This window comes from Zeus faber (assembly GCF_960531495.2).
Source record: "Zeus faber genome assembly, chromosome: 1".
Classification (NCBI taxonomy): Eukaryota; Metazoa; Chordata; class Actinopteri; order Zeiformes; family Zeidae; genus Zeus; species Zeus faber.
In genome coordinates, this window is record NC_137193.1 from 10,359,553 (window position 1) to 10,369,968 (window position 10,416).

Consider the following 10,416-nt stretch of genomic DNA (forward strand, 5'->3'; position numbering starts at 1 on the left):
GTGTCCTTGAGCAAGACACTGAACCCTGAAGTGCACCTTGCATGGCCGTCGCTGCCATCGACGTTGAATGGGTGAATGTGAGGCGTGTGTTGTAAAGCGCTTTGAGGGGTCACAAGACTGGGAAAGCGTTGTATAAGATGCAGACCATTTGAAAAATATGTATATTTAACATATGTTAAATATACATATTTTGAAAACAGTACTGTAAATGTAATATTGCATTTACAGTATGGTGTTAAAGCAGGGGTAAATTTAAATAATAGTAGGCTGTTGAAATTACGGTGTTACAGCAGCTCACATTAAAAAAAACCAAGAACACAACAACTTAAATCTTAATAGAAAATGGCAATAAACCTGTATGATCACCTGAAATAATTGGCAATATACAGTTAAGCTAAAAATTAATTAATATTAATTTTAAAAAACATAGAGAACATACAATTAAAAAAAAAAACCTCAGACAAAGAATAACTTTTCCAGTATGTTTTCTATCATGTGTAGCCCTACGTCATGTCTCTAACAGGCTGAATATGGATAGGCCTCCACTATGTTCCACACCACACACAGGTTACGACATGAATCTCATTAAAGGCCACAAGAATTTTGTTTATGGAGGTTTGTCCTAATTGGTGAAGTGTTTAACAAATCTGAAATGAATAAATTAACATCACGACTCATTTAAATAAACCAGAAATCACACAGTAGCACAGACTGTCACAACCAGAGCTAGGAGACCCAAACGCACGACGGGCAAAGGACGTTATTAGCCCGGACGGTGGAGCTGGCCGGGGGGAGCCGGTCAGGTAGGGATGGAGCCGGACTGGGCAGGGATGAGGACGACCAGGAGAAGGGGTCCAGGATCCGGGTGGAGAGACGGGGAACCAGGCTGGATGGAGAAGGACGGGCAGCCTTGGTCGACGAGCGGAGACACGCAGGTAAACCGGGCTGGCTGGATTTGGAGAGACAGACTGGGTCGACGAGAGGAGACAAGCCGGTAAGGGGAAGCCGAGACATAAACTTGGAACCTGGCTGTGCAACTCAGGTAAGCTAGTTGACGGTCCAGCATGGAATGACCGGGAAGCTGAGACTAAATACTGTGAGCGCGATGCAGGAAATTGATCCCAGGTGTGTGCAATTGGGCTCGAGTAGGGAGCTGCAGGGCGGCCTCTCGTGGCTCTGGGAGGCCGTGGGCCGAACACAGACTCGTACCTTGTTTAGTTTATGCTTCAGCAGAATACATCGTTTTGTAAATTTTTTTAATCTAAAAAAAATTGGTTCTACAGGAGAGTGACAATTATCAATGTAATGTTGTTCTTCAGAAGGCCAGAGCTTATGTTATGTTCAGAATATGGTGATGTTTTACCATTATCCCTTGGAATGACACTCATATGATGTCAATACATCAATATTAGTTAAGGTTCAAAATAATAAATGGAAAATACTGTATTGTTCTTTTGTTATACAAAGTTCTAAAATATATTGCAGCGTATATCATTTCCATGTTTATATGAATGATTTATTAGATGTGTATTTATATTATACTGTATGTCTTATGAACTTAATCAGCATGTTATACCACCAGGACTCAGTGACACCTGCAGCTAAAAGGGAGAAAAGGTTTCCAGTCCTGCAGCCGGACGGTAACGAGCAGCTCTGAAACTCTGCCGTGAAGGTTTGACACCCTGCAAAAACCGGGTCTTTTCTTTATTTCATTTGCTCTTCGGCGTGATGAGGTGTACGGTTTCGGTCATGGAGTCAAGCCCCCAGGCCCGGTGTCTGTCCGTCAGGGCGTCCTCCGACTGGAGGAGCTCCACGTCGCAGCCGCTCCCTGGAGGGGAAAAAACAACGCCCCGTTAACACACTTCCAACGGCACCTTGAGATTTCAGATCTTGAAAATGTAATTTCGGCCACCAAAAGCAGACGCGCGGCCGCCAACTTGGCTACCACTTCTGAAAGTCGGTGTTTAAATGTCAGATTGCGGATTCCCTTTCGTAATTAGAGAAAACCGGTCGTGATGTCGCTCACCAAACAGACTTCGTACTTGGTCCTCTGGAACAAAAAAGGGAGGACCTGCGAGGAAGATATGAGGTTCATTTTAAAAGATGACGTGAAGAGCCCTTGACACGGTGATCTGTGCTCGACATATTCCAGCGGTAATTTAGACATTCACCTTTGTAGAGTTCGGGGTCGTAGAGTAAGGTGTCCAGCAGGTAGCGACAGTCCTCGGCCATCAGAGAGACGATCAGAGAAGCGTACCTGCGGGGGGAAAGTCATCACTCCCCTTGTCATTTTTCGGGAAACAACAATAATTTTTCCACCTTTTGGATTTCCCTTTACTGTGTCGTATCTGAAACAAAACTCCCGCTCTGCTCCTTTGTCGACTCCCTAAAAGGCAAATTCCGCCGTTTCCGTGGACTTTCATGCTCCCGTCTACCCCACTAGGGCACAGCCACTATTCGGTGGACGCGACATGAAAAGGATCCCTGGAATACACGCGCGGCTTCCTCCGATCGTCACGTCCCGAAAAACCATTTGAAACCAGCCTCGACCACTTACTTCTGTCTGTCTCTCGGGTTGATGGCCACCAGAGATCCTCGGTCCCAAATCGCTCCAAACTGGCCTTCGACAGAGCTGTGGACGATGGAATAACCGCTTGTGTAACCAGACAAATAAACAGGTATGTATGTAGATACCGCTTGTTGCTTTACCTGGAGAAACTGAACAGGTCACATTGATAGAGGGAGATGCTTTTCTCGGAGCTCTGGGAAAGAACCAAAACAACAACTTTAAGGTCGATCTCGGTTGAGAAGAAGCTATTAATCGTCACACAGCACGCCACTACAACACATGCATTCATGCAAACACACACACTTCAGATGGTGGCCGGTGAAATGGGTCCTCTGCGTTTAACCCTTAAGTCCGGGGACATGTGTTTGGTGGGGGTCCTTACTGACGTTACATGGAGGAAACCCCATGTGAGCACGGGGAGAACATGCAAACACCACACAGAAAGGCCCCTCATCAGGAGATAACCCATCGTAGCACGATGCCAACAGTGCCCCAGGCGGGAATTGAACCCAGGACCTTCTTGCTGTGAGGCAGCAGTGTAATGCACAAATTCACGTACGCTACCTTGTAGACCTTTGCTCCAGGTATGGAAGGAACGGGCTCCTCGGTGTAAGTCAAGTTATTTTCCTCAAAGAACTGCCTGATGGCCTTCTCTGAGATCTCCACCCCGACCACCGCATGGCCCATGTCCGCCAACCTGGATATTTTTTAGAGAAAAGGGACCTTATTTTAATCCTTTTCTAGAGGGGAGGCCCAGACATTTCAAGTGTGCTGGAGTAAGGGGGGTTTAGCAGTTCTGAGGGAATAGGCTTTTAAAGTAGCCTAAATCCATGTACTGTATAATTGGAATATATACAGTGGGGGAAATAATTATTTGATCCCTCACTGATTCTGTAAGTTTGCCCACTGACAACGAAATGAACGGTCTATAATTTTACTGGTAATTTTTGCTAGGTTTGTTATAACAGTGGGAGACACAATATCAAAAAGAAAATCCAGAAAATCACATTAAATAAAATATATAAATTATTTTGCATTTCATTGAGTGAAATAAGTATTTGATCCCCTACCAACCATAAAGAATTCTTGCTCCCACAGATAAGTCCTCTCGCTTTAAGAAAGTACTCCTAATCTCAACTTGTTACCTGTTTAAAAGACACCTGTCTCAACTTGTTACCTGTATAAAAGACACCTGTCCACAGAATCAATCAATCAGACTCCAACCTTTCCATCATGGGCAAGACCAAAGAGCTGTCTTAGGACATTAGGGACAAGATTGTAGACCTGCACAAGGCCGGAATAGGCTACAAGACCATTGGCAAGAAGCCGGGTGAGAACGAGACAACTGTTGGCGTGATTATTCGAAAATGGAAGAAACACAAAATGTCCGTCAATCTCCCTCGGTCTGGGGCTCCACGCAACATCTCACCTCGGGGGGTATCAATGATCATGAGAAAGGTGAGGGATCAGCCCAGAACTACACGAGGGGGAGCTTGTTAATGATCTTAAGGCAGCTGGGACCACAGTCACCAAGAAAACCATTGTTAACACACTACGCCGTAATGGATTAAAATGCTGCAGCGCCCGTAAGGTCCCCTGCTCAAGAAGGGACATGTACAGGCCCGTCTGAAGTTTGCCAATGAACACCTGAATGATTCAGAGAACGCTTCGGAGAAAGTGATGTGGTCAGATGAGACCAAAATCGAGCTCTTTGGTATCAATGCGACTCGCTGTGTTTGGAGAAAGAGGAATTCTGACTATGACCCCAAGAACACCATCCGCACCGTCAAGCATGGAGGTGGAAGCATTATGCTTTGGGGGTGGTTCTCTGCTAAGGGGACAGGTCGTCTTCACCGCATCGAGGGAAAGATGGATGGGGCCATGTACCGTGAAATCCTGGGTGACAACCTCCTTCTCTCAGCCAGGACACTAAAAATGGGTGGTGGACGGGTCTTCCAGAACGACAATGACCCGAAACATACAGCCCAGGCAACAAAGGAGTGGAAATATAGGTACAATTTAGCCAAGGAAGTAATGTCTGCATTTATTGATTGTATTATGACAATGATTTGTTCCTGTAGGAGGAGCTACCAGTTCAAAAGCCTGGGATAGAAGCCCCTCTCAAGAGAGAGCTGCATGAGTCCTGCTCCAAGTAGCCAGCGCTAGGACCCAATAGACCAGGGCCTAGTTTTGGTTTGATATTTTCTTTGTTTTGGAAAATTAAGTTCCATGATGTTCTGAGTAGTTTAGTGTTATTTTTTTATATTTTTTCTTTTGTGTTTTATTATTATTATTATTATTATTATTATTATTAAATTTTTTTTTTTTTTTTTTTTTTTTTTATAACAATAATAATATGATTATATTTGTACCACTTCATATCCAGGGCTTTCCCACACAGAGGGAAGAAGAAGCGGACGCTGGTTCGCCCTGCGATGACTTTATCCACGTTGCTCTCCAGCATCCTGTCGGTAAAACAAAAAAAACCCCAGTCATAAATGCTCTTTAAATAAAAGAGGAAAATCACTCCATATTGACTCCAATCCACTTACTTCAATAACAATTACGAACAAAGGTGCAGTTGTCGTTATCACACATTTCCATATGCTGCTTTGCACATGGCCCACTTATATTTTATATATTACTATATTTTGCATTTCACTGAAAATAAACTACACAGAATATTTTTGAGCTGTTTATTACTTATTTAATTTGAGGTGTTTGATTATTTTATTGAGCTGTTTATTACTTTGGTCTGGTACCAGGGAATCAATAAAGTACCATCTTATCTCTTATTATAAACAAATCCTTTATCATCTATCATTGTTCCAATCCCAGTCCAGTTGCAGGTGTCTTGCTCCAACATTGAAACAAATTGTTTGTTTGTGTTTGACTTGAAGCTGCTGAGCGCCTGGGGAACAGTGATGGAACACACAGTGATGGTTTTTACCTCGAACTGAAGGTAAACAAACAAAACGTTTACTGTTTACATTTGAAGGTTTATTTTTTGGCTTATATTTAACGCTTAGAATTAGGTTAATTGTACATTACCATTTTCTTTCTTATATTTAGGTTTATCTTCGGGTTCACCATCATTATTTCATTAGTTATTGTGTATGGCCAATATTCTCCTGCTTATTTTTGGAGTCATTTTATTTTAATCAAATTGTGTATTGTTTTTCTGTTATCTCTCAAGGTGTATTTGCTGTTCACCATTAGATTTAGTGCATATTAATTTAGATTTTCATACTTGTAATGTGTAAAGTCGATTTACTTCGTTGTATTGTAAATTTTGACACGTTACCATACACTGCGATTTAATTTTTTTTAAAAATATTTATTATGTATTTATTTATTATCGCCTATTTGTGGTGAGCTGCTCTGACACTGCAATTCCCCCCCCGGGGATGAATGAAGTGGATCCATCAATCAAACGTACTTGTTCACGTGTGGCTGATGGAAGGAGATGCGCTCCTCCTGCCAGCGCTCCTCCCATTCTGCCAGAGCCACCACACGCTCCGCCTGGGCCTCCAGCATGACGGCCACCTGACAGCGGAGGGAAGGGAAACAACGGGCGTGGGGACGGAGGTCAGTGCCTGTACGCACACACACACACACACACACACACAGACAGGTCCCGGGACCGGACTGTTTTAGTAAACGTTGCCATCCTTTTAGGAATTCAAAACCTTGCTGTGAAAAATACGCAGTCCTGAAAGTGCCACAATGATAAATAAATGAAGGAAAGGATAAATGTGGAAATATAAAGAGGAATAAAAAAAATTGGAAATATAAAGAGGAATAAAAAAAATTGAAATATATATATATAGAGGAATAAAGACAATTGAAAAATATGTACACTAAAAAAAGCTAATTCTGGAAGTAAATATTGAAATATAAATTGGTGTGAATCATAATTTATTACTGCTCTATTTTTCCCCACATTTATTTTTATCAATTTTTATGTTTATTTTCACATTGAATTGGTCATTAATTTCCAAATATGTATTTAAAAATGTCCATATTTTCTTTTCCATGTATTTACATATAAATCTTTACATTTAGTTATTTCCGTATACATTTCAATATTTCTGCTTTTCTTGACGAGCGCAAACTATCAATCAACTTGTTTTGGTCCATAAACGACCAAATAAATGTTCAAATAAATGTTGAAAATAACAAAAAAACAAATAAAACAGGAATAAACTCCGATTCACACCGATTGACACTGGTACATTCATTTCCAGACGCATCAACTATCCCCCGCCGTATCTTCCACTTTCGTTTTCTTATTCCTCTCGACGTGCCCACGGGGCCCATGCGTTCGACTCCTTTCGTTTCTCGCCACGTTCGGGGGCTGCGTCGTCAACTACCGGGAGACTCCGCCCGCGGGGTCGGCCACGCAACGGAGGGGCGAGCCGCCGGGGGTCCCTGTTCGCCAGCCCCCGCGGGTCACGTTCGTCGGGTCGCCCCGCACCCACGTCGGACGGGCTCGCCGGCCGCGGTTCGAGAGCGCGACGCACCTTCGGAGGAGGAGGAGGAGGAGGAGGACGAGCAGCTCCGTCGACGCCGCCTTCACTTCCGCAATGGGGGCGGGGAGCCGCGGAGCTTGCGCGCCACCGTCGCCACTTCCGGAGGGCGTACTCGACCGGAAGTGGGTTCGGCGTCCGAGCGCGTTTCGATTCGGCGGCGGGAAGGGCCGCTCGCTCTCTCTCTCCCCCCCCCCCGCCCGCCGTCGTTCGTTTCCCGACGTCGACTTTTAAAATCGACAAAGCTTCTTTAACAAAAAAAAAAAAAACCCAAAATGTTGGAGAAAGTCAGAGAAGCTGAAATGCTAAGCGGCTAGCAACGGCTAACCCAACGCGGTGTCGCCACGGTGACGTCACCGACCGCACCCCCCGCTGTCAAAAGAGCAAAGCGGGACGTCACGTACGAGCTGGGCTTCTAACTCCTCCCTTTGACTCCTTTATGTTATGTTTTTTAAATGTTCTTGCGTGCCGTCATATATATATATATATTTATTTTTTTCCCCACACGTCTCTGTCTGACGTCATGTTCGCCGCACATTCTCTCGCTCCGATCGTGCGATTTGGCTGAACCGGTGGGAGTCGGGCAGGAGCTGTGTCGTCGGACGCTGGTTCTGGAACTAGGTGACGGTGACGGCTTTTCAACGCTCGGTGGCGCAAGACCCTCGGAAGTGGCCGCGAAGCGCGCGTTTGCGTCCGGGGACGCGCGCGCGCGCACGCACGCACGCAGCCCCGGCCGTGCGCTCGGTCAGAAATGCAACGGAAACGTCACGCGGCGTTCGCGCTGCCGTCGTGTCCTGCCCGTGCAGGGTTTGTCTGACTGGCCTCAGGTGGACAGCCCCGCACCACCCCCCCCCCCCCCCCAAAAAAAAGGGTCCTAAAAGAAGAAGGAATTTCTGTTCTGGTGTGGAGCTGCATTGTTGTACAGACAATTAACATAAAAAACACATACATGCATACATACATACATGCATACATACATACATACATACATACATGCATGCATACATACATACATGCATACATACATACATACATACATACATGCATACATACATACATACATACATACATACATACATACATACATGCATACATACATACATACATACATACATACATACATACATACATACATACATACATACATACATACATGCATACATACATACATGCATACATACATACATACATACATACATACATACATACATACATACATACATACAACTGGGCTATATGCACAAGAGGAATTAAATTACAAGCCATTTAGATGGGATATTCTGCACTGGACGAATTAATGTGTACAGCGATACAGGCATGAATAACAATAGATGAGGTGGTCAAATTATTAAGATGTTTTTTATTTTTTGTTATATATATATATATAAACATCATGTATTCTGTTTATTATTATTATTATTATTATTATTATTATGTTTTTTTTTTAATTATCACAGCAAGCGATACGAATCGCCTGTATGGACGTTTCTCGTCCAAATCCCGAGTTCCGGGGTCGGGGCTCGCGGGACACCGAGCGGCTCCGTTCCCGCACCTTTTGGAAACCGCAACTGTGCGTAACGCGGTGTCCACGCCGCACTCCCCAGTCGCGTGGCGCGTCTGGCCAGATGCGCGTGTTTTTCTCCCGCGGCCGCGTCGGGGCCGCACGGCGGACCAATCAGAGGCAGCCGGGGGGGGGGGGGGGCGGGGCGGGGCTTGTGGCGGCAACGTCTGTGGACGTCGTAGAAATGACAATAACGATCCTCACGAACGGGGAAATTAAACGCGCGCCTTGCAACGTGGTCGTGGGCTGCGGCGCGTTCTCCGACGTCGGGGCGCGGCGTGAAAGGGACGAGAGGAGCGTGTTTTGAGGAGCGAGTCGGCGCGGCTGTCGCGGCCGAATGGGGGCTGTTTCATTCTAGTCCCAGGGAATAAAGAAGCCCCCCCCCTATAAATAAGGCCTCGACCGAACGCGTCGCTCGCGTGCGGCGCTCCGAAACCCGCGTCGCGTCGTCCACACCTTCGGCGCCCTCGCGCGACGGTCCCGCGTCGGTGTTTCCTGCGGTGTCTCCGCGGGGGGGGGTCCGATCGGTCCACGGACTTTGGAAAGCTCAAGCTGTCTCCTGTCTGTTGTAAGTTAGCGCGTCTCGTACCCCCCCCGCCCCCCCGGGGAGGGGCTTCCCGTCGCGCCGCCACGCGTGGGAAAGTAAGCGGTGTGTCGCGGGGTTTTAATGGCAAGTACCATGTGTTTAAATGTCCTTTAGTTGGTCGCAGTCGCGCGGACCCCACACTGCGTTTGCGTTGCAATCACAATTTAGACACGCAGTAGAGTGTGTGCGTGCGTGCGTGACCCCCCCAGTGCAAACCCCACCAGCTCCCACACGCGTTGTCTGCGCGGTGTCACTCAAAGGAGCAGGAGAGAGAGGAGCGATGGGCGCCGCCGTGCGTGTGGGGAGGTGGGACCCGGAGCACGCAGGGAGCGGGTGAGGAGGCAGCGCCAGCGCCAGCAGGCTCTCCCCACGTTCGGCGCTCCGCGGTTTTTCTTTTCGCACGTTGGAATGGCGCGGCCGGCGCGCCGGGTGACGCGGCGCAGGATCGGTGAGAGCACCCGCGAGGGCGAGCGGGAGACCGAGCTGTGAGCGTGGGGGTGTGGGAGGGTGGACGCGTGTCGACCCGCCGCCGCCACCGGACTGACCGCCGCTCGGCCGCCGCTGTTGTTCCAGTGCGCGCACCCGAGCTGCAGCACCCGGGCTGGGGCTGCTGCTGCTGCTGCTGTGGTGGGTGGACTGTGGAGGTTCCTCTTCTCCTTCCTCTGCCGCTGCTGCTGCTGCTGCTGCTGCTTCAGGAGACACCCACCCCGAACACAACCGGGGTGGAGGACCCCCGCCGCGACCACCTTCCGAGGCAGCGTCGGCACCGTTCTTCCGGAGGTAAGAACTGACTGTGACTCGGCGGTGATTCGGGGGGAGCGGCGGCTTAGAGACGCGGTTTCACAACTCCGCCATGTGACAGTTTCCCCTGTCGTGGATGAAACGTTTTGACGTGTCACGCGTTCCACAGCCTTTGATCACTTCACACTAGTTCAACTGCTCTTATTTGGGATGTCCTTAGGTCACACGGTGATTGAACATGTTAATATGGATGATGCTTTGCATTTTGGGGGTGAAACAGGTGTTGCGGTGGGCTTGACATGGGGTCTACAGACCTGTCACGGCAGCCTATCCAGACCCTTTGGTCCATCTTTGGCACATAGTGAGTTTATTTATTCCTGATATTGAAGTTGTAGGTTTTGTTCTCAGGACGTGTTTGGGAAATGTCTTT

General features: G+C 47.2%; 1 protein-coding gene across 8 annotated transcripts; it reads right to left on the reverse strand.

Annotated features, from left to right (window-relative positions):
* Positions 1 to 1,494: 1,494 nt before the first annotated feature.
* On the reverse strand, positions 1,495 to 10,016 carry LOC307234546 (putative thiopurine S-methyltransferase). 8 transcript variants are annotated; one of them, XM_080006318.1, is made up of 9 exons: positions 9,828 to 10,016; positions 6,009 to 6,115; positions 4,942 to 5,034; positions 3,134 to 3,266; positions 2,710 to 2,762; positions 2,558 to 2,632; positions 2,172 to 2,257; positions 2,027 to 2,071; positions 1,495 to 1,828 (listed from the first exon to the last, which is right to left on the reverse strand). In XM_080006318.1, exons 2-9 carry the CDS (start codon positions 6,104 to 6,106, stop codon positions 1,710 to 1,712), a joined length of 702 nt encoding a protein of 233 aa, XP_079862444.1. In that variant the 5' UTR covers positions 6,107 to 6,115; positions 9,828 to 10,016; the 3' UTR covers positions 1,495 to 1,709. The 8 variants fall into 8 exon arrangements, with proteins under 8 accessions (XP_079862444.1, XP_079862442.1, XP_079862441.1 ...); XM_080006316.1 differs by having other exon boundaries at positions 9,791 to 10,016; XM_080006315.1 differs by having other exon boundaries at positions 6,009 to 6,165; positions 9,791 to 10,016.
* Positions 10,017 to 10,416: the final 400 nt, after the last annotated feature.

Excerpts from the sequence above, each read along its gene's own strand:
- LOC307234546 (XM_080006311.1), bottom strand. The coding sequence starts at position 6,822 with ATGCGTCTGGAAATGAATGTACCAGTGTCAATCG. Across the intron at positions 5,035-6,008 it reads CATCAGCCACACGTGAACAA|GATGCTGGAGAGCAACGTGG; the intron begins GTACGTTTGATT and ends TTTTACCGACAG. Across the intron at positions 2,258-2,557 it reads AACCCGAGAGACAGACAGAA|GTACGCTTCTCTGATCGTCT; the intron begins GTAAGTGGTCGA and ends TTCCCCCCGCAG.